At 41.9% G+C, this 25,152-nt stretch overlaps 2 protein-coding genes across 2 annotated transcripts in view; both read left to right on the forward strand.

Moving 5' to 3' along the window:
• The window catches only part of LOC128741810 (deoxynucleotidyltransferase terminal-interacting protein 2), a 483,164-nt gene that overhangs the window by 84,018 nt on the left and 373,994 nt on the right, over positions 1-25,152 (forward strand). The gene's annotated exons all lie outside the window — the stretch shown is intronic.
• On the forward strand, positions 516-13,771 carry LOC128740682 (apical junction component 1 homolog). Its single transcript, XM_053836243.1, has 2 exons — positions 516-699; positions 12,567-13,771. The coding sequence occupies exons 1-2, from the start codon at positions 516-518 to the stop codon at positions 13,769-13,771; spliced, it is 1,389 nt and encodes a 462-aa protein (XP_053692218.1).

Below are 25,152 nucleotides of genomic sequence, written 5' to 3' on the forward strand. Positions count from 1 at the left end.
TAATGGCGAAGGAATAAAATATTACAAATAAAACACGTAAAATCTCTGTTGTGAATCGTGAACTTTTTAAAATTTGCTTTAAACACGTATGGTTGAGGTCATAATATGATAATTCATTAGCATTTGGTAAAACATACTTCAGCATTAAATGATTACAGAAAATCAATTTGTATTTACAAGTGCTAAAAGTTTCTGCTCGTACCGCGGCGCTTCCAAGTATCATTTACCTCTTTGTTTGACAGTTCTGTTTAGTTAAGTTCCTTCATGTTCACACTGCGAGGATAGAACCTTTCATTATAGCCACCAGCAAATCTAGTACAACAAGTAACCCATTTCAACCACCGGCACAAGCCACCTGTTCTCATATCTGCTTATCTTTTCGATATCCACCCGGTTTTTGGTTCGCAAATTTGCCATTTACCATCGATAACCGCGCCCGTAACCGCGTCACGCCATGCCACCGAACGGACCGCTGAACCCGAACCACGCGCGAACGAAACCTCCCCCTGGGTGCGATGCTGCCGCCATCCCGCGACCACCATTACCTCGCACCAACCACAGTGACACCGACGACCGCAATCGTACCGACCTTCTCCCTGCCACCCGAGGCCCAGCAGCTACAGTCGCCCAGTTCGGCCACCCTCGAAGATGTCCTTGCCTCGTTGCTCGGACTGCCGGCCGAATCACACAGGTCCTCAGGTATGAACCTGTAAGTTTTACTCCAACTATCAATGGAAACTAAAGACAACCCCGCTAAGATACACGTAACCTTAAAGTAGTAGCGCGTCGAAAAGCATAGGCTACGGTGGGTTCTCCACAAAATCTCGAATTCAACAAGTCGAACCCGAAATGTTTCTAGAAAACCAGAATTGTGGAGAGTCCACTGTTTTTGCAGTGTACTGAAATGAATGTGCTGTGTAATGAGACTAGTTGAATGACAAAAAAAACTGTTTTCGAAAGTAACGTATAAGACTTGAAAGTGTACTTTCTAGAAGCCCTGCCCATTAGTGATAGTGCTGAATGGCTGTTAAACTCTATTTACGTTTTCCTTTAGTCCGTTGATTGTAATTCTACTCTGCTTGACCAATCCAAAATATCTGCCTTATATCAGTAACTTTTAAGTTGCCTGACAACTCAACCTATATAGATTGTGTGCGTGTGATTCAAACGAGCTTGTTATAAAACATTTTATATCCTGTTAGCTTTACTCTACTACTTAATCAGCTTAGGCTTGAATGCTCTAGTATTTATACTCGTCATATCCATATTGTAACTATTGAGGAAAAAGTTAGAAACGTCACAGAGAAATTTTTTATTTTAATCCAAACTAATGTGACATTTCAAGCTTTTGAAGAATAGTTTCGTACGTTTGTTGAATGCTACCAAAACGTGTCGTATGTTGTTGTGATAAACATCAAATATTAGTCATCATGAATAGAATACATAACACAAACTGATGGGATAGCCGTCGTCGATTGTTAAATAGTACGATAAATCACACAAGTTATCAGCAACTAAATTACAGAAGATAATTTAAAGAAAAAAAACCATGCCAAGTTGTCAATAAACCGAAATGCATCATCATTATGCTAGTGTAAGGAGCAATTGTTAATTGTTTTCTTCATAGCAATAAGGCTTGAATCCTCTCGTTCGTTCTCCTGACTGAAGTTCGTGTTATAGTTTCACACCTTACGTGTTGTGTTTCATTTGTACGTTCTGTTTACGTTTACGTTAACTCTGTTCATCTGTTTATCGTTACTGATTTTTACGCGTCTTGCGGTTAGTTCATCATCTGCTCACGCTGTTTACGAGTTCATTTGTTTCATTGTGATTATGTGCTGACCGTTGTTGTTGCAGTGTTATTTGTTTTATAGTGTTCCATATGGTTATTTGTTAAGTGTGCAATAAAAGGGTTTTCACTACTATGTCAGCAAAATAAGGTTGCTACAATAACTTTTTATATAAACAATTGAGTTGAACTTTACTAACAAGTTATGTTTTTAGTCGAATTCTTTGACGCGGGCGGTATAAACAAGATTTTGCTTTCGTTTAGAGCTTTTATTTTAGATAAACGATTTGTAGACGGTTTCTATGAGTCCTAGAACTGCAATAATTTTTGCAACGATGCTTTTTATTTTATAATTTTATTTTTAATATAATAAATTTTAAATTTTTGCAAATTTTTTGTACAATCAAACTTTAACCAAAATCGGTCAATAGGAATGGAATAAAACTAAATTTTTTTTACTAAGGAGCTGACTAAGGATTTCTTCTGTTGTTCGAAAAATTGGAGAATAGCGGCATTGGAAACATTTTCGACTTCCACGGTTGCAGCTGAAAGTCGTCACCAAACGAGAATTCCGGATCTTTAAACGACAAGTTGATAGATAGAGTAAAAAAGAAAATTAAAGATCCGAGGTGACTGCCTTGTGGGATGCCAGAATAAACAGTGGACAGCGATAGGATACTTACTTATTTTAGTGGCCATGGTTCGTTTTCGATCCTGCGTCGAACGAATTACGGTCCTCTAGTACTGTCGGTTTTGGGCTGTCGTCCTTCAATCCCCTCGAACATCAGCATAGTCCTCAGACAGCGCACATCCTTTGGGTACGGGGTCTGCTCCGAAGTCTACGGCCTCTTCCTGGTTTTCTACTGAAAATAGCTTTGGCTACTTTTTCGTCAGGCATTCTGGCCACGTGTCCAGCCTATAGTTACTATATATATATAGTTCGGCGGATAGAAAACCAGGCGAATTGGCATCTCTGATTTTTAAAATTAAATTTGAAATTATGGAGAAATGTGCAGGTTTTTACGGAAAATAATAACTAGCGGCTGTTGAAAATGACTAGTTCTATGAAAATAAAGTGTCTTTATTAACATTACTCCCACAATTTGAATTTTGAAAAACGTTTGGCTCCGCTTTTGACGTTTAATTGGCTCCCGATTTTTGTATCCGCCGAACTATATATATAGTAACTATAGTCCAGCCCGCCGCATATTTGTATATTTGAACCAGATTGTGATTCATGCGTCTGCGTCATGCGTGATAGATCGCAGAGCTAAAAAAACCCAAACCTTCGTCGAGCAGCTTCCTTTGGCGGATATGATTCATGTCCATAAAGAGCCACCGGGAGTGTTCGTGTTCTGTACAGAGACAGTTTTGTGAGAATTTGCAAACTACGGGGCTTTAACTGGCTACATAATCCGTTGGAAGAACAATTCGCATCCGCGATTCGTCGTTTTACTTCACGGCTTACATCGTTGTCACATGTCACGAGCATATCAAGGTATATGAATTCCTTCACTACTTCATATCGTTCCCCATCCAAGTCCACCTCGGCACCATCGCCATTTGGACTTCCACGTTCCCTACCAGCATCCATGTATTTGGTTTTGGCGGTGTTAATGGTAAGTCCTAATCTCGTTATTTCCCATTTAAAAGGTCTAAAGACCTCTACCACCGCTCATTGGTTGATTCCGATGATATCGATGATCTGCAATACCAAGAAGTTCTCGTGATGATAGTCCCGTTCCTTTCCATGTTTGCTTTTCGTATTGCACCTTCCAAGGCAATGTTAAATAGCGTTAGAGAGTTCATCCCGTTGTTCCTGTCCAACCAACATTACGAAAGCGGATGAGGTCTAATCCAGTGTCGCACGAATTAGCGTAATTTGTTTCGTCGGAAAACCATGGTCTAGCATTATGTACCATAGCTCATTTCGTTTGACTGAATCGTATGCCGCCGTAAAGTCCACCAATAGATGATAAGTCTGCAAATTGCACTCCCATAACCTGCCTAAGAACTAACGCAGGGTAAACATCTGGTCCATCATGGAACGGCCCTCACGAAAACCAGCTTGTTACTCGCCGGTGAAGGACTCCTCAAACGATTTCGGTCTACAAAACAGGGCTCGGGAAAGCACCTTATAGGCAAAATTGAGCAATGTATTGCCTCGATAGTTTTTACACTCAAGTCGATGTTCCTTTTTGAAAATGGGTTCACGAGGCCATCCAACCACTTCTCCGGCATTTGTTCTTCCTCCCAGATCCTGACAACGATCCGGTGGATTGCTTCGTACAGCCGCTCGCTCCCCGCTTTTAGAAATTCAATCGAGACACCTCCTTCCTTCTCAGCAGCCTTACCGGTTTTCAGTTCACTGATTGCCTTCTTAACCTCTTCCTCTGTTGGTGTTAGGCTCCACAGTTTGGCCATCGCTCACAATTCTTATCCAGTTTCTACTGATACACAGTAGTAAACACAGAGTACCTTTCCATTCAACAACATCTGGAAATGTTCCTTACACCTGATTTCCACCGCCGTTTTATCAGTAAGCAGGTTGCCAGTGCTGTCAGTACACATCAAAGGCATGGCACAATTCCTGCACCTCACCGTTTTATGGAAACTCCTTGTGTCGTTACTGGCACATTTCTCCTCTGCGCCGGCGAGCACGTGCTCCTCGTGCTCGCGTTTTTTTAGACGATAGGTTCTTTTTTCCGCAGCTCTAATCTCTCTATACTTTTGTCTGTTCTGACGTGCAGCCGCAGTGCGTAAGCGACTTGTGGTCTGATTCTTCTCAGCTGTCGCTGTCTAGCATTCGGCATCGAACCAGCTGTTACGCTGTCTTTCACGCGTCGTGCCTACCAGCTCTCTCGCAGTTGTTTCAATGGTACCATAAAGGTTCCTCTACAGCCCACTTGGCTTTCTTTTTTCTTGCCTTTCTTGCTGCTGTTCTGCTACTCAGTGATCAAGCTTTCGGGCGTATTTCGCTGACATGCCATCTGCCGTCAACCGGTGGATGTTAAAACGTAGCGTACTCTTAGTGTGAGCATTCGCCGCGTTCAACAACCTTGCGCGAATCTTACATACGATACGACGATCACTGTGACCAGATTCGATATTTAGTCCCCGAAAAGACTGTCATCGATGACATCCGAAAAGTGTCAACCGTCAATCAGAACATAATCGTATTTTGCGTTAGAATCTCAATTTGGATGACTTCCAATGTAGCCATTCCTCTGGCCACGGCGAAATTTATTAGCCTCAGATGGTTTTCGTTGGTCGACAGAGGAACGCTATGTCTTCCAATGATAGAACGGAAGAATTCCTCGCTCCCGTTCTTCGCATTTCGAATGATTTTCACGTCATGTTTTGGGCAGTCTCCATAGGTTCTATCGAGTTTGTCGTAGAACTCGGATTTAACATTTATCGGTGTTCAATCAACATTTAGATTAGGCTGTAGTTGAAGAATTTGGCCTTAATTCTCAACACACGTAAACGGTCATCTACGGGCCTCCACCGGATAATTCGTTGCTTTTGCTTTCTCAACACAACGAAATCGACTCCATGTTCTGCTTTTTTACCGACACTGTAGAGGATGCGGTAAGTGCTTACAATAGGGTCTACAGCGCGGAACTTTCTTTCTCCAGAATTTGGCCATCGAACTTCCTGAATAGCAGCGATCTCCACTCCGAGTCTTTGTTGCTCGTAAGTAGCTCGTGCCGGTTCATGGAGAGTTGTGCCATTCCCAAGGTACCTACCAATTTTCCAATCGTTTAATACATTAATCGTATCCTTGTTCTTTGCCGTGTTCTATGCCGATGGATCCGTAACGTATTCCCGTTTGCGTATGTCGTGGTAAATTAGGGTTTCGGTATACTTTACTGGGATCGCGATACCTGCATCCCGCTGATGACTTTGCCAACTTAGGTGTAGCTTGTGGGATGCAGCATTTCATGTTCAGCCGTTCGCTCCAAAACAGGCGCTGGATAAGCCATCCTTCGCGTGTAGAACAGAAGTTCAAGATCGCAACCTTAGCTTTAGTTAGTATGCTTACATGAAGGATTTCCAGATATGAGTAACGCTATCGATCATTTGCATCCGACCTTTGTCTGACATTTGACCATTCTGGAACGCACCGAAATTGGCGCTAAGGAAGTCCATTCTTCCCCTGTCACACTCGAACTTTTCCCGTTGTCGTCTTGCAGTTGTCCCGAACCTGTATGTGGGATCGGATGCGCGGTCTTAAAGGCCTCAATTTATAGCAAGTACGATTATGCTCCCAGTTGGCTTCGAGGAATGACGCTGGCCTAACAAGCCAATCGTCGTATGTTCGAATCCCGGCTGGGAGAGGCTGTTAGAGTCAATAGGATCGTAGCAACTGGCCCTGCAATTGTCCTGTACTCTAACAGCTGGCTGCGAAGTCTGTCGTATAAAAACAGAAGGTCAAGTTTCGATAACGAAATGTAGCACCTAGGCTTTGCTTTGCTTTTACGATTATGCTGAACAAGATCTGTTCCGCTCTTGATTCATCGATTGATTCCAGTGCTGCACCACTTCGGCCTCAGGTATCACAACTGGCATCCTCGATTGTAAATTACCGAAAATACACGGTTTATTCCTGGCTGTTTCTGACAGACTGCGAGTCATATCGACTGAAACTGGACTCGACGACTGAATCAACAACTACGGGGTCATCAATATACCACGTTAACAGTTTAGAGATGGGTGGGGGGTGGGGGTAAGGGGTATGAAAATTTCCGCGCTTGTCCACGGAAGGGGAAAAGGGGCATGAAAAATGTCCTCGTAGATTTTTTCCCATCGATCGGCAACTAATAACCTTGTTCTTGTGTCTCTTCCGCGTTAATCAGCACTTCCGGAGTACCACAGGGAAGCAGTCTAGGCCCACTGTTATTCGCGTCGTTCTTCAGGAATGTGGCTGCTTTCTTGGGAGGTATACCTACTAGACCCGAAGTTGGATTTCTACTTGCACTACTCTTCAAACATATCCAATGAAAATCGACAACTTCTTAGTCACTTCTTAGACGGCTCTTAATTTTAAAGACACGCACTGTCTGAAGGTGCTGTATTGCTCAGTAGTTTGAACTGAAGTATCGAAAATGTGCTGTCTGTATAGAGCCCGACAAGATGCCGTCATGCAGCACTTTGCAATAAAATGCCTCATACTAAGCTTTGATGTGGTGGACTAGCTTATCTAAGACTCCTTTACGTCTCAGTGCGTCCCTGATGCATCCATGGGTTTTGTCGGTCGTGTGCTTTTTCTAAATCAAGAAACATCAAAGGAGAAGAGTCCTGGAATCCGACCTCCAGTACACCAGAAATGAAATATTGCTGAAGTGATTATGCAACATTGGAGCTGACAATACTGGGTCGAGTGGATAGTGGCTTTATTGGCCTGCAACATTTGAGACTCGCAAGGGTTGTTCAAAGTATTCGGTCCGAACGATCGACCAGAAGTGAGACATCTCTGTCCTTTAGTAACACTTTGACATTGCTCCTGACAGCACTTAAGTGGCCAAAAATGATGTAGAATGCGGATGTAACCATCGCCATAGACCCCTTCCCCTTCTTCAGATAAGGCCACTCCATACTTTTCAAATATGTCGCCTAGAATTGATCACAGGATTTTATGCTCGAAAATAAAAAGAGCTCATGGGTAGCTCTCTTTCAACGTCTACGCTGCATGGCGCTAAAATACCATTGGGAGAATTAGCATCTTATAGAGCACCAGTTTCCCACGAAGTCACAGGCTACGGAACCTCAGCTGGCTATGTAGCCCGTAGAAGGCCCTGTTAGCAGCCGCAGTCTGCCTTTTTACTTCACGGCTCACATCGTTGTCACGTTGTCACTAACGTACCAAGGTAAACAAATTCATCGACCACTTCAAAAGTATGTCCATCTATCACCACCGCAGTTCCGACGCCAGAATGACTACCACGTTCTCTACCAGCCATCATATACTTTGTTTTGGTAGAATTTATGTTAAGCCCTATCCTGCTAGCTTCCTCATTAAGATGCGTGTACGCTTCTTCCAAAGCTCTACGGTTAACACCGATGATATGCTCGTCCGCGAATCCAAGGCGCATGAGACTTCGTTATGACGGTACCGCTTTTCTGCACGCCTGCTCTTCGAATGGCACCTTCCAATGCAATGTTGAACAGCAAATTCGATAGTCCGTCACCTTGGTTCAAACCATCTAACGTCACAAACGCTTGATTTTGAGTCATCAACGGTAGCACATATCAGTCTAGTCAGTTTTGTTAGAAAACCATGTTCAAGCATAATCCGCCACAACACATTTCGTTTAACTGAATCGTACGCCGCCTAGAAGTCTATAAACAAATGGTGGGTCTGCAAATTGAATGCCAAAAAAAAGTTTGCTGCAGGGCCCAGAATGGAGAATTGAGGAGTAATACCCTGAAAATTGCTATATTCTAGTCGGTGGCCTTTTTGTAAATAGGGCATATGACACCTTCCAACCAGTTCGTAGGTAGTTCCTCCTCAATTCATGCCTTTAGTATAACCTGACGGAATGCACAAAACAGCCGTCCGCTCCCGACTGCTTGTCCAGTACTTCAATCGTTATCCTATTTCTGTTGACAGCTCCATCTTGTTCACCACTTAACAGTACATCGAAATGTTGTTTCCAACACCAAAGTGTATTTTGACTGGCCGGATATAAACTTCTGTTCTCCCCAGTTTGAAAAGGAGCACTGTTGGATAATAAGCCTTTGAGTTCTTCCACTGAGATCTATGCAAATAACACAACACAGAACGCAAAACACCAATAAATGTCCAATGGATGAATGGCGTACATTCGTTACGTCAGCGTGCAACATTCTATTGTTTTTTTACAAGTTCAGTCAGGCGGTAGTTCTAAGGTCGTTGAATTTGCGGGTGAAGCTATCTTACCAATCTAGGAAAAGTAGCGTCTCTAGAATACTCAATATCCCGAAAACGTTTTAAAATATTTATTTCTTCTTCACCAATAATCCTTTAATTAGGCGTTATTCAGTCGAGAGCCGGGATGGCTCTTGCCGTATCAAGAATTCCTCTCCATTGTACTCGGTCCTGGGCTACTCGTCGCCAATTCGTTGCGCGTCTCGACACACGCAAGTCAGCTTCAACCTGGCCGAGCCATCTAGCACGTTGAGCCCCTCTATTCCTGATGCCGGTGGGGTTCTTGAAGAGAACGGATTTCACTACACAGTCGTCCGGCATCCTTGCGACGTGGCCGGCCCACCGTAGTCTCCCAACTTTTGCCAGGTGTACGATGGGAATCTCTCCAAGCAGCGCCTGTAGCTCGTGATTCATACGCCTCCGCCATTCTTCGCTTTCCGTTTGTACTCTAGGCTTGTACTTGTAGGCTAGCGTTACTTTCTCGGGAGTCTCTTTCTACCATATATTTGGTTTTCGACGCATTCATTTGTAGCCCTATCCTCCTAGCCTCCGTTTTAAGTCTGGCATAGATTGCCTCCGCCGTACCACGGTTTCTGGTAATGATGTCGAGGTCGTCTGCAAAGGCTAGGAGTTGGCTACTAATGCTGAAGATCGTTGCTCTCGTTTCGATGCCCGCTCGCCGGATCACACCTTCAATAGCGATATTGAATAACATTCAGAACAGTCCATCTCCTTGCCTAACCCTCTGCGCGATTCGAAAGGACTTGAGAGTGTCCCCAAAACGCGCACGTGCTACGTGCATCACTCGTTCCAGAGTAGATTTGATCAGCCGCGTCAGTTTCGCTGTTCGCGTTCAACGGTATCGTATGCTGCTCTGAAATCCACGAAAATATGATGCGTGGGCTCGTTGTACTCTTGACATTTCTCGAGGATTTGTCGGAGAGTAAAAATTTGATCCGTAGTAGTCCTACGAATTCTCTTGGTATTGGGGATAGACGTCGCAACAAAATCTGGGAGAGCACCTTGTAGGCGGCGTTGACCAGCGTAATACCGCGGTAGTTACAGCAGTCTAGCCGGTCGCCCTTTTTGTAGATGGGACAAACTACGCCTTCCATCCACTCCTCCGGTAGTTTCTCTTCTTCCCAAATCCTCGAAATCAGCCAGTGAAGTGCCGTTGCTAGCGGTTCTTGGCCATTTTTGTAGAGTTCTGCCGGGAGTCGGTCCTTTTCGGCAGCTCTATTATTCTTCAGTAGACCGATTTCTCGTCGGATCTCTTCGAGATCGGGAGCCGGTACGCTGTGGTCGTTTGTAGGTACTCCGAAGTTAACTTCCATTGCGTCTCCTGCTGCTATGTCGCCGTTGAGGTGCTCATCGAAGAACTGCTTCCACCTGTCGACCACCTCGCGCTCGTTTGTGATTAGATCCCCTCCCTCGTCCCTACACATGTCAGGTTTTGGTGTGTGGACCTTGCGAGTTTGGTTCACTTTCTCGTAAAACTTACGGGTGTCATTAGCCCGAAATAGTTGTTCTAGCTCCTCACGATCTCTGTCCTCCTTCTGACGCTTTTTCCTCCTCAGGATCGTAGTCAACTCATTCCTCGCTTGTCGATACTTGGCCAAATTCTCTCTCGTAGATATGCTCAGATAGTTTTCCCAAGCTCTTTTTTTCTCTCTATCGCTCCCGTCAAACCAATCATTTCGTGCACTCGGGGTTTCCAGACCTAGCACTGCGGTTGCGGCCTCGTTGACGGCCGAGCGTATCCTACTCCATCCGTTTTCGAGGGTCGAAGCATCTAGCCCCACAGAGGAAGGCAGAGCTTGATCCAGTACGTACGCGTAGTTTTCAGCAGTTCGCGGGTTGTCTAGTTGCTGAATGTTTTGCCGAGGAGGGCGACTTTGTCCCGAGGTATAAACCGTCGATAGTTTTGAGCGCACATGTACTGCTACTAGGTAGTGGTCCGAGTCAATATCGGCACTCCGTAGGGAGCGTACGTTGGTGATGTTCGATAAAAACCGGCCCTCGATGAGAATATGGTCGATTTGGTTCGAGGTTCGTTGGTTAGGTGATCTCCAGGTGGCCTTGTGGATATCTTTGTGAGGAAAGAAGGTGCTTTTGATCACCAAACCTCGGGAAGCCGCAAAATTGATGCATCGCTGGACGTTATCGTTCGTGTCGGTGTGCAGGCTATGGGGTCCGATCCCCGGTCTATACATTGCTTCCCTGCCAATTTGGGCGTTTATATCCTCGATGACGATATTTATGTCCCGTGGTGAACAGCTGTCGTATGTTGCCTCCAGCTGCGCATAGAACCCTTCCTTCTCGTCGTCGGGTCTACCTTCGTGTGGACAATGCATGTTTATGATGGTGTAGTTGAAGAAACGGCCTTTTATCCTCAACACGCACATCCTCTCGTTGGTCGCTTTACAGTCCATTACGCGATCCTGCATCTTGCCCAACACTACGAAGCCCGTTCCCAGCTCGTTGGTCGCTCTACCGCTCTGGAAAAATTGGGCTTTGCCGCCACGGATCCTCCACACCTTCTCGCCTTTGCGACAGATCTCCTGCAGTGCCACGATTCCAAACTTTCGGGGTTCTAGCTGATCGAGCAGCACCCTGTCGCCACCAACGAAGTTTAGCGATCTGCAGTTCCAGGTACCAAGTCTCCATTCCATGTCTTTATTTCGTCGCCTTGGTCCATGCCGAATATTCCGAGAAGATATTTCTTGATTCTTGTTAGTTTTTTAGGGTTTAGATAGGTAGCCGTACTAGGGCTTACGCTATCGAGTCTCGGGATGGGGCTGCCATCTTTCAGTGTCGAGACAACACTGTGCCTCCTCCCCTATTGGTATACGACCTTAGTTTCCACCGGGTTTGGTTACCCGATCTCCGTTAAGGTTGCTCGTATTCCGGCTGGTACCACGTGGAGGTAGGGGTAGGAGTTGCTAGATAAGAGGCTAGGGACCACAATGGGGTCTGTTTTACGCATTATCAAACCATTTACCAACCTCCTTTATCCTTTAATTACAAGAATTAAAAGTAAAATATATAAGCAATTATAATAAGCGTCAAACTTTTATCGTTTCACAGAAAAACGGCTTAATATTAAAATTTGTTTTTGGTCAGATGGTCAGAGCGTTTGGATTTAAAATGATTGAGACAACGCATCATCTGTAAAGATCAGTTCAAAATCCTAATTTTACATCGTGGCAAATGGGTTTGCATACAAGTTGGACCAGAAACTTGCACAAAAGATCTTTGAGTTATTTATGATAGCTGGGAGAGAAATTATTTTTTTTATGGTTTAATCATGTTTTCTTATTTCAAGTGTTTCAGGTGACGACATAAGAACTTTTTTTATTCTCATTTTATTCGTTATTGATATTAAATAGTCCGGTATTTCTCAGTGTATTTCCTTTTATGCCGAAGTTTTGCTTTTGCATGTGATACCGACAAAATCAGCTGCAGCAACTTTGCAGACTTAAGCTGTGAAATCCCTTATTGCACCAATCAAAAATTTCCCCGAAAAACACTTCCCTTAGTTAGCCGGGTTTGCTGTAGCTTGCCGTTTCATCTCGACCAGTGTACCGTCAATGTTTTTGTTTTTTCTTCTCTTTCTCTCTTTTTTCTCTTCTCTCTTTCTCGACATCAAAATTTCTGTGTCACACCCCGGTGTTTACAATGTGATTCGTCCGCTGATCCGACTACGCCACAACCAAACTAACGTGATTCCGAAAATCCCTGTGAACCCCATTTTCCATTTTGATTGCTCTTGCTATTATTATCGTTGCCTGACCCCTCAACCCTCACCACGATATCATCACCCCACCCCAGTAGTGGATTTAGCTAATTCCTGTCTAACGCCAACAGTTTCCAGTAACCACACACTTCAGATCGAACAAGTTCAAATCAGGCGGCGCAGCGAGGGAGATGCCGGTAAGAGACGCAACGAGCCCAGTTCCGCCGGATCCGGTGCGGTCAGCAGCAGTGGCACCACCAGCGGCAAGGACGCTGCACACAGCCGGCGAGTTTCGCTGGATTCGTGCGAGACAACGCACAAAAGCCACGGGGGGGAGTTGCTGAAGTGTCGCTATCCGAAATGCGACGCGACGGCGACGATCGCCGAAGCGAAAAAGTCCTACAAAAGCTGCCACAACTGTTCGCACCTGTACTGCTCGCGGGACTGTCGGAGGGCTCACTGGGAAAAGCATCGAAAAGCATGTTTGCACTCGCGAATCTCCGCTCTCTGTAGACTGGTGTTGTCCACGTGCAAAGACGATGCGGACACTCTGCGGCACCTGAGTGTGCTAGCGAGGCGCGGCTATTTATCGCAAGGACGAGGTGTTGTTAGAATACTGTTTCGTAGTCCGGAGAATGCGGACTCGTTCATTAAACAGGGTTTTCAGTGTTTGGGTGAAGTGGCGTACGTGCGCTGGCCCGACTTACTTCCTTCGGAGATGGGCCCGGAACTGTACTCGGAGCTGCTCAAACTGAGCACCGAGTACAAACCCGATTCCAAGATGCTGATCTACGTTGCGATTTGCGTCGTTTCGGAGGCTCCGGGTAATGCTACGGCCCCAGTCAAATGGGAACGCCAGCTAGTGTCGCGCTGTGCTAAGCTCAAACTTTGCCGGTCGGTCATCAACGAAATCAATAATTCACCCATCGACAGGCAGATTCCGAAGAAGGACAATGCAACCGATGTGCTGATCCTTTCGTTCAATATAATGTCTAAAACTACGCAAAAAAGTCGCGAGCAAGTTTCGTTCAACATCCAGCACGTCCTGCGCCAGCGAGGCGTCGTTCTGCGTAAGCATTATCCCGAAGTCTTCCTGCGGCTGTCCACGTTCGTCGAGGGTACAACCGATCGGTTCCTGCCGGTGACGATGCACCCGCGGGACAGCGTCACCGGGCGGACGTTCGTTTGCATCCTGATGCCCAACTACGGCGACTCCGATCGGTTGCAGTTTCCCATCTCGGAGAACAGTGACGACGAGCGGGTCGTCACGATGGATGTCGGTTCCGAGCTGGGCTTCAGCGGGGATCCCATGGACGCGAGCGGAGCTGCCCAGTAAAAGCAGGTTGCACGCTTAGGGGAGAGGGAGCCGTTTATTTTTTTTTTGTTCTATTGTAAATACATACCAGGGGTTTTGTTTCTAGGTTACATCATTTAGCAGTGTAGCTGTGTTCTTGGCAATATAAAAAGTCACTAAATGGAGACGACGAAACAGGAAGGTTGTATACTGGTAGACGTGTTCCTCAAATTCCATCAACTCTGACTGAAGGTTTGTGTGCGATGGTGAGTACCAAAAATTTTTTCCATGCTGGTATCTAAAAAATTAGAAGGACTCAACATAAACAATAGTTGATTTGAGCTTTTGTATGGTGTTTTTATTTTCATACTAAATGCGTTTATCATTTCTAGATTACACGTGTGTTTTGTTTATTGAAGACTCCTGAACTTGAAGTGGGTTGATTGAATAATTTGAACACGTGCCTTTGAATCGTAATTGTAGCACTTTCAAACCCGTGACTAACCACGATTTAAACCGCAGATGGTATCTCTGCTAGAGTAAATAATAAAATTATCAGAATTATGATGTATTGAATGCAATCTTGAAAAGGAAATGCTACAGTGGATAGTTCAAATATGTTATATAAAATTTAATTCATAATGTCAAAATTTTCAAACTTTTGCTTTCGACTAGGTGAAATCAGTGCAAAATTTGCCTTATTTGCAGTTGAAGATAAAATATTTCACTTCTACACTGCTTCTATTCAATCATCACCACGTCCTGCTAAGCACGCTGATTAAGTCTCACGCTCGTTTAAACTATCCGATTTGTATGACTAACGACTAACACTTTGGATAGTCTTAAAGTTCCACTTGGACTATTTGATTGGCTAATTAATCTGTCACTCATAGACAGCCTGAAAAGATGATGATCTAAAGCAACGTTTATCATAATAACTACCCCGCACTCTGCCAGCCCCTCTACCCATATCAGAAAAGTGCTAAACTGGAGCTTTCAGTTATTAATTATTTTTGATCCACATCCACTGTCGTCAGTTAGTCAGTCCCACAGTGACCCACTTTTGGATAGAAATTGCAATCAATCGGGCGAGCTACCTTGGTAGGTAAATTTTAAATTCATACTTCAAAATAGACTTTATTATGCAAGGAAATTGGGACACAAATAGAAGTGTCACTCAAAAGCATCATCGGCACTGGATAAAGCAACATTTTCATTTTTGTACTCTACTTTTGGTATGGCTTCTTGTTGACTGGAGCTTCACTCTGTGCTGAAGCGTCCTTACACAGGAATAAAATATTCCGTTGAATTGTGATTCAGATTATGCAGTCGATTATTTTAATTATGCAATCTATTCATTAGATTTGTTTGGGTAATATTTCAGTATTCTTGTTTATTCTATAGATTTTATTTGGGCATCTATCGTTCTGTCCATGGTCGACGCGCGAAAGGGTGATTTAAGCCCGAAAAGATTGGCAATACAAACTTGCCGATCAAAGCAACTAAAGTAATCTGACAAAAACAATAATTTTAGCATAACTTCATTTCATATTAACTCTCACTGGTGTATTGTGTAATAAACGTGTTAAGGGGAAACCGAAAGTGGCTCAAAGATGGGTGGGTAAATGGCTACCATTCGAAGCATGTATTGTTTTGCACCTTAAAAATGCATCTGTATTGGCAGAGTACGCTTTCGCCACGTAATCAGTGCTTCCAGCGCTGTTATAATTTCCTAAAACTTGTAATTCAAGTTATCGATCTGCTATGTATCAATAAACGCTCAGCAAAACATAATTGCTAATGGAAAATAAATTTAACATTACGTGTTCATAAAAGCGACCAATGTATAATTTGGAATTAGTTAATAGATATTTGGTTGCGCACATATTTCGTTGAACTAGCGATTTCCGAAAAAGCAGCAACACAGTATCAAACTTTCGACACATCAATGAGCTTTTAAAGAGCTTTCAAGTTTCGCCGCATCGATGAGCTTAGAGTGAGGTAAACAAACAAAACGCAAACGCAGGAATCAAAAACGCAATCCGATGCAAGCGGATTAATTAAACATCCTAGTGATCCTACGCATTATTCAGTTGCTGCTGTTAATTTTGATTGAATCGGAATGCCTTGATAAAGAAAACAAACCCTTTTTCGGGATGTTTGTAGTCAGTGCGGTTGCCTGCGGATCAGCTGTTTATGTTTGCAAGCTCCGCTATTTGACATATATTACCAATACTAATGCAATATTCAAATAAACGTTTAGGTTTTTAACGAACACATGAGCTGTACAGTACAGTATTTGTCGCACTAACACAATAACGTTAGCCACTTTCGGTTCCGCCTTAATAGAACGAATAACGGGTGGCAACTAAAATTTTGGAATTTTTTCGAGGCCCCCATACTCAACAACAAGCGAGCTCAGGGAGAAGTAAGAGTGTGTATATGTTAGTTCTTTCTCTCCTCTTTCTTCCAGTATTTTTTGTTTTGTTTATGCTTGCCAAGTTTTGTTTAAAATGGCGTCAGAACAAGAAGCATTCCACGAACTACCACAGAAATCTCGACAAAAAGTTTACGGTACAATATTTAAAAAGCGAATGTGTTGCGGCTTCAACTGTTTACAATATCCTAAGATGTCCAACAACTATTCGCAAGCATGGTAGTGGAAGACCAGACAAAATTATGGACGCAGAAGGACATCGTTCTCTTTCTCGTGCCTTCAACAACAAGCCTGGTTTGGCTATTAATTAAGATGCACTAGACGAATGTTTGAAAAAAAATTTGATCCCGTTTCTACAAAAACATCATACAGATGGACAATACGTGCTTTAGCCGGATAAAGCTTCATTGCATCACGCCAAAAAACACAATCGTTCATGAATGCCCATTCGATCCCATTTGTACCCAAAAACCACGACCCAAAAAATCTGCCTCAGTGCGTCTAATCGAAGATTTCTTCGGGATTTTGAGTTCCTTGGTGTAAAAAAATAACTGGAGAGTCACGAATTGCAAACAGTTAATTGGTAGAATCAAGAGATGCATTCTCAAAGTTGACATGACGGCCGTACAACGCCTTTTTTCTGACATCATACAGAAACCTCGCCGAACAGCCGATTACGGATTGTTTTCAAATGTATATACTAATTTTTTTTCAACAATGGACAATGTATCTTTAAATTCGATAAAACAGATCTTCTTCATGTATCTTTGTCTTTTCTTGACAGCTTGAGAAAAAAATCCAAAATTTTAGTTGTCACCCGTTATACAGAATCACGATAGTCTGCTTATAAAAACATGCAATGTAACGTCAAAATCAAATAAGTTACAGAAGATTCTATTGTATTCTCCTTTATTTATTAGTTAAAAAGTCAAAAGATTTCTGCTTAAAAACAAAAACTACTCACTAATGTCTGGAAGCGGGATTTAAGCACGTTGCGGCTGACGTCAAAGCTGACGACAGGATACGAAACGGTTAAATTCCCAAGTAACATTTCAAAAGCCACTTGGTTTTACTTGAGTTTTATGAAGGCTTTATTGCGGTATTAATCATTACCCCTGGGTTTATTGTGGTATTGCGAAATAGCAAGGGGATACGAGTCCAAACACACTTATAGCTAGCTAGAAAACCATAATAAAAGTTTATTGTGGTTGCTTATTATACCACGTTAAAACTTGTTGGCTGCACTACGTCTCTTATAAATTTACCATAAGTGTGGCGTAGCAATACAAAATGGCGCACCAAACAAAATTGATCTTATCGCGGCTACTTGTCAAACCGCAAGAATAACAGATTTATAGAGCTATTAAAACGGTAACACCCTGACCAAACAGTTTTTTTGCTGCTATTATGAAGAATACCAAAGTTCAAAACCAAAATCATTTTTTTTTGCGAAGCCATATTGCCATATTCTAGTATTTTGTTTAACTCGCAAACAAAAATTCATCAAAGCAAGGTGTTTTGCAGAAAGAAAATTATTATCAATCGGTTTTCCTGTCAGAGGAAGCAACTAAAATGATTTTGCTAGAAATTGAGATTGACTAACTGAATATTTTCAATGTGTTAAAACAAGCAGTTTTCGAAAATTGCAAAATTTCAGTGGGGCGCTGATTTTATCGACCTATCATATCAATATGCACGATGAAATTAAATGCGCACATGCTGCAAACCAACGAAAAGGCTTAAAATTTAATAAATATTGTATAGGATATTTTATTCTGATCGCTATAAACCTAATCGTTCAGAACGATCTGTCAGTAAAATGTCAACTTTTCTGCTCACGGATATATTTTCAAGTTCACAAACCTAGCGAACTTATTTAGCTTTTGCTAGAAAAGCGAAATGCGAAAAGCTTTTTTAAATTATGGCGATGGCGGTCAAGCAGCGAATGCTTAACCGGTTTTATTGCTGCTTTCAGCAGAGCGTGATACGACTACTTGAGCTTCTTATAGCATTCTTATAGCGGTTATGAAAACATTCTGAGGAATGGGCCACTTGGTCAGAAAGCAGTTTTATAGCGGTCATCAGAAAGTTCTGGTGGAGCTCATAGTTTTATTAGCGGTTTTATGAAACTGGTCATGAAAACCACTATACGAACGTAGTAAAACTTGGAATTGTTACTTGGGCGATTACCGACCATGGGAAGCACGCGTTTGTTTCCTTTGAACTTCTTCCTTCCAGGTATTTGGTCTTCGATGCCCGCTCATCGGATCACCCCCTCAAGAGCGATGTTGTATAGCATACGGGATAAGCCGTAACCTTATCTCAATCCACGACGCGTCTCGAAGGAACGCTGAAGGGACCAAATACATCATTCGATCCAATGTAGCCTTGGTCAGTCGCGTCAGTTTATCCGGAAAGCCATGTTCGTGCATTATCTACCGTAGCTGTTCTCGATCGACTATACCGTATGCTGCTTTGAAATCAATAAAGATGTGCTGCGTAAGCGCATTGTACTCTTGACATTTCTGCAAGATCTGTCAGATGGCAAAAATTTGGTCCGTAGTGGCACGAGCTACCATGAAGGCCACTTTATAATTCCCTACGAAATCTTGTGCTATCGGTGACAGCCGGCCTGGGAGAGTATATTGTAGGTGACGATTACCTGTCTTATGCCGCAATAGTTACAGTAGTAGAGCCGATCAGCCTCTTGGTAGATGTGACAAACTGTTCCTTCCATCAATTCCTCCGGTAGCTGCTTCGCCTCCTAAATCTTGGAAATAACCGAGTGTAGAGTCGTTGCTAGCGTTTCTCGGCTATGTTGTAGCTCTGTCGGTATGCGGTGCTTACCAGCGGCTCTGTCGGGTTTCAGCAACTCGATTTCTAGTTTGACTTCTTGGAGATCAGTATGACGAGTCACTACAGACACCATTCCTACAGATGGAAGGAAGTTCAGGAAAATAAGTTATCAAGACGGTAATTGCCTGAGAAAGACGCTTGGAAACTTTCATCCCTGGTACCGGGCACAGGAACGGAAAGACTCTACCGGGGGGAACTGCTTATATGATCGTTGAAACAGCGAAGTTCGACTGTGCTAGGCGGGTTGAGGGTCATACTTTCTGATGTGCGTTCCCTGGATGGCGAAATAGGTTCTAGAGGCGAATTATCTACCAGTGCCATGAAGTTTATCTTTGATCTGAAATCGCAGATGAGTTGGGTTCCAGCAAGACTGTTCCGAAACACCGACATGCAGGATAGGATTGAAGTCGATCACTGAGAAAAGTTAAACGTATAACTTGTTTCCATATTTATTTGCCTGCAATTAAAGTAAAATTGGATCCATCGGTTTATTGTTAGTTAGACTCTGCAGCGATCTTTAGCGTATCTAGCTTCGAAGTCGGCCTTGTGATGTGTGTTGCCAGAAACTTGCCGAAGAGTATGTGTTTGTTGACCATTGTTAGCTTTCCATATAATCGTCGTAGAAAACTCATCATCCTGCGATTGCAAATTTTTGGGCTTTATACCATACCTTTATATAACCGCAACTTACCACAAATTCATAGAATGGCGAGTCGATGTAAATTGTGGAAAAGCTATGATTTTTAACTGACTAGAAATTTAAAACTGTTCGTACTTACCCTTGACGTTTGTTTTCAAGATTTAAAAAAACTTTGTCGAAAAAGAGATCTTCATACAACACATTGCTGATGTGAAAGTTTTCATTTCCACATTCTTTGCATTTCGCAAAAATGCCATGAAAGGATTTTATCACATCGTTGGAAAATTAAATAAGCGTAGGGTCACCTTTACGTCTTGTCCCGCCCTGGTGATACTATGAAACGCCTATGTTTTAATACTTTTCCTAACATTTCCATCATTTCATGAAAAGATTACCGTTTTAGGCTGTGAACCATTTCGCGAAATTTTTACCTTTTTAGTTCAAATTTGACAGTTCGATGGTTATTTCTCCTCGAGTGGTTAAAATCAGTTCAGAATGCGAACCATTTCATATTTGACAGATTGATAGTTATTTTACTCAATGAGAGCAAATATAAGGCGAGGATGAAGATATGTTTCTATAACAGCAAATTTATTTATTCAATCCAGGTTGGAATTGGATGAATTTTTGGTGTTCATTTACTCCTATTTGATAAATAAAATTTATCTCATTTCATTTCGGGTTGAATAAACAAATTTGTTATATGTTAAACATCCATACATTGATGAAAAAAATTCAAGGAAAAATCAGTGAAACACATCGAAGCTCTTTCCTTACCTGTGGCATACTCAATGGCTCTCAGAAGCGAACCATCGAACTGTCAAAACTAACCATGCTCCTGAGCAGGGTTATTTTCGAAAAACCATCGAACTGTCAAATTTTAACCAAAAAGTGAAAAAATTCGCGAAATGGTTCACAGCCTTAAAAAATGTGCTTTGAGTGCTTAAGGTGTGAGTCATCAATTTAATTTTGGTTAGTTCGATTTCATTTAGTGGCATTTTGTTCTGTTTAAAGTTTGAAGTTCGCACTTTTAGTATGAAAACACCCAACAACAGCTCATCAAAACAAATTTGCATTTTTTATTACTGTTTGATAACAAAACTCATTCAAAATCGATAAATTGTTTGTGCACCAGTCAAGAATATGAATTGAGAGTCTTCGATTAATCTTTTATTATTAAATATTTACCTTGTTATTTAAAACATCTGTCAGATCAAAAATCATTGCTTGAAACGAGACATACACCAAATCTTTTGCATTGAGATATATTATATTAAATTTTTTAGTAAATTAAAATATTTTTAATATGTTTTGTTCGAGAAATCTACATTTAATATACTTTTTCAGACTATTGTTGAATGTGTTTTTGCACTTATTTACAAATGCACAACTAACGATTTTTTTGCATGCTTGAAAACTACCAGCAATATGTTTTCTTTTTATTAATGTGGTTTTAACCCAGGGGGTTATTCACCGCTTATGTTTAATCTATGACACAAAATAAAACTCACCATCGCTAACAATACCAAGAACTATTACCGGCCCAACCGGATAATAAACTGAAAATCAAAGTGAACATATAAACTTCACAATTGATTTGCTATTAGATCGTTACTTCCAACATTGTCCCCTACCAGCAGAAACCGATTGTTATTTATTGAAAACTGCAGAGTACGATAATAATAAAAACGTACTGTAAAGCGTCCTCAATACTCTGTAAAACATCGGTTGCTCATCTGCGAACTCAAACACAGGCAAAGATAAACAGGTAAGTCCAAGGATAATAATTGTGACAACAAAGAAGGGTATAATATACATTCACACACATATATAAAACTGAGTAACGCCAAATTTTTTATACTAAGTAGAATAGGATAAACCAATTTTGCGAAAGTAATGCAATCGCTGCAACCAAAACCCACTAATTCTAAAATGTTGATAGCCAAAATTACCGAACCATCTTTAAGCTTGTAAAATTTTCTCATACATTTCGATCCCTTTCGTGTTTCTTACCATTTATAGAAGGCTTTACTTTTTCTCCCTTTGCCTGGGATATCCTTCTCTACTGTAGTTTGATGAATATTAAACAGCTAACGGTTAGTGTTCTTTGGAGATGTTTTACTTTATTTGTATCAAGCGTAAGCATATACATTCAAGTCGATCCCTAGTTAATTGGAAAATATTATACGTGAAAAATATAGGAAATACAGAAAACTAATACTGAAAACCAATGTCCGATTGGCGCCTGGGTTATGAGTGAACTGAAGTAGAATTTTAACGACCTCGAATCAACCCAGCATTGGTTTTCCGCCACCAATTACACTCAACCAAATCAGTTAGTGACACTTACGAATATCTACGTCCCTAGCTAATAGTGTAGAAAATGAAAAGAGATTCGAACAAAAGTGGAAAAAATCATATCTCTGAATGTGTATAAATCAAAACAAAAACATAGGAAAATTTACCAACTTGTAGCGTGCAGGAAAATCTCCAACAGAAAAGACCACATTCGGCTAAACTGTAACCGAACAAAAAATCCGATGCATTTAATACATATGGTAAAGAAAAATATAATAACCCAAATTGACGAAAACATTTTCACCGTGAAAATGATTCTCATAAATCATTGCAACAAGTTTAAGGATTTTGTTCAATATTCACCGATATTTGAAGTAATCTCTAATCATCACACCGTTCTCCATCGCGTACAAAACACGTGCGCAATTCAAAGAAACTCTCCGCTTATAATGTCTCTTTTTGGAAGCAGCAAAATATTTTGGATAATGGAAAAAGTTTCTGGCGCAAAACCAATTTGAGTTCTTAGAATAACAGTTCAAACCGTCACACCTGCAAAGCTGCCCATCTCTATTTTATGTATCGCCATTTGTAAAGTTAAACCTGGATGGAAAACCGAAACAACATCAGTTCATCAACTTTTCCTTTCAGCTGCAACATCCCGTCCAACAACGCGTCCTACGCGCTGATCTGATTTTCGTTCTTTATTGCGAATTTAGAAAGAAAAAAAAACAACTTTTATATGCCCCTCGAGCCGGGTTGGGCATTTTTCCCACAGGTGCGGTGTATTTTTCATCACGTACCCACCGTTCGTGTGTTCCCGAGATCACATTCACACCCCACAAAGCAAACGCACACACAACAGGTCCAGGTCGCTAATGCACACGCACGTACAGTTTTCACAATCTCACGTCACTCAAACGCAATTTGAAAATCCCTGCGCACGAGAGCGAGGTCGCCCCCACCCGTCTATGTTTCATACATCGGCAGGTGCAATGTACGTAGTAGCTTCAATCGACAAAATTTAATTTTATTTCCTTTCAGTTTTGAGTTGGGATTTTTCATTTCAACCTTTTTAGGTGAAAAGCTGGACAGTTTTAGAACTTTTGAAGTGTAAATAGTAAACTAAAAAGCAGTATTACGGTATTACTTCTTACTAACGGTCACCATCAACTGTTATTTCAAATGATATTATGGCATCCAATTATACCTCGGAAATGTTCCACTTTAGTCATTCAACCTGAAATTACGATCAAACAATTTATGATTGCTGTAACGTGATCGAAAACGTTTACTATCATTCTAAATAAGCCAATAAAAATCGGTTCCTTCTAATGTTGCTCATATCGAAAGAGCATCTGACATGAACGCAACTTTTGCGCAAGATTCAGTTTTATTTATTTCAGCGGAGTTAGCCTGTAATTTTATCGATTACGCTTGATACCGCTGATCGAATGGACAAAGAACAATTTCTGACCGCAACGATTACGAACCGGTTGCATAACATGTAATTTGACTTACTTTTATTCGTAGTTTGAACCTGCGAATGCGGTAGCCTACAGACGGATTTCGCGCCAACTCGACCGATGCGAGAGCTAGTAACACGCCTAAGAACCCGAACAAATTTTGTAAGTGTATTATAAGTGATATTATAAGTGTGTAAATTTCCACAACCATATTATCAATTCTAATAATTTCGATGTGATTCGCGAAACCAGGAAACATGTGAGATTTCGTTATGGTTTTAACGTTTCTTTACAGATTATCTATTTATTCTGCACCTGTTAAAGTTACGTTGAATACCAAGTGTTAGAACGTATCTTCCTGCTTCGGTCTTTCCAAAGTCACGAAAGCAGCAGTTGAGTATACTCCGCTTAACAGAATCGGACGCCGCCTAGAAATACGCAATCAAACGATGAATTTGCAGTTTGTCTCACGGAACTTATCTAGAAGTTGTCATAAAGTAAACCATATAATCCGCCATAAGGCGCCCCTTTTAATTACCTGCTTGGAATCACGTCCCAATGGTGGTGGTATTACTTTTTTTACTTCACTTCACTTCGCGGCCCTATATTTATTGGGCTTCCATTGTTCAATCTCCTATTTTAGCATTGCCGTCAACAACGCACACTGGCCTCCATCGGGTTCTCTGCTGAATATTGCTTTTGCTGGTCGCCCAACCGGCATCCTTACTAAGTGATCACCCCTTTGTAGTCCGTGTAGAGTACATCCCCGAATATTAGCATCTTGAAGAGCGTAGGGTCCTCCGAGTACCACCTCCCATGAACAACAAATTCAATGATCCGTCACCTTGTTTCAAACCATTTAAAACAAACCATCCAAACAAGTCTTATATTTCTCCCCTGTTCTGACGCTTGACTCCGAACGTGATCAAGTGTGGCTAGGGTGGAATCTACCCAAGCAATTCTGTTGCAAAACCGTGTTCATGAGAATCCGCCAATGGTCAAGTTCTGTAGCCGCAAGGTTGACCTATTGACAGTGCAAAAATTACTCTTATAGTAAAATGCACTGGTTATCTGCGCCAGGGATGGCTATACTTGGGGTCAGCGCTGTCATGTTGAACGAGGTGGGTAAAGCAGAGAAAAGCATTGAAGAAAGGGCACCCAATTACACACAAGCACGCATAAACTTCAATAGCGATTATAGCAAAAATAATGCAGTGCGGATTATACAGCAAATACCCGGAAGATAGACCAAACCTCGTGTTTTTAGTCTTGACCTTGAAATTCAAAAAATATTAACCCGGAGATATCACAATAGATCAACGATACTGGTCGCAGTGATGAATTCATACAGAAAATAAAATCCGCCACAGATCGTTTAGTTTAACTGAATCGTATGCCGCTTTGAAGCCGCCTGTAAGCAAATAGCGAGTTTGCAAGTTGAATTCTCGGAATTCTTCGAAGGATCAAGGTGAATATTTGGTCCGTCACACTGGTATTCGCTAATTGATGCATTCGAGTCAAAGATCCGTTTTTGAGTAGGGCATATGAGCGCAGGGTTTGAAAAGGGATCGCAAGTTGAATGTGACTGCCGTGAATGCGAACTTTCCGCATTCAAACTCCGCTTTTTGAACGATCATTTAACTGTTTTTTGAATCCAGTCAATCTGTTGCTTGCGCTGCTGCCGTCTTACAATTCATGCGGCATCTCAGCAAAAGCAAACAGTCAATCT

Source organism: Sabethes cyaneus, chromosome 3 (genome assembly GCF_943734655.1).
Source record: "Sabethes cyaneus chromosome 3, idSabCyanKW18_F2, whole genome shotgun sequence".
Taxonomy (NCBI): Eukaryota; Metazoa; Arthropoda; class Insecta; order Diptera; family Culicidae; genus Sabethes; species Sabethes cyaneus.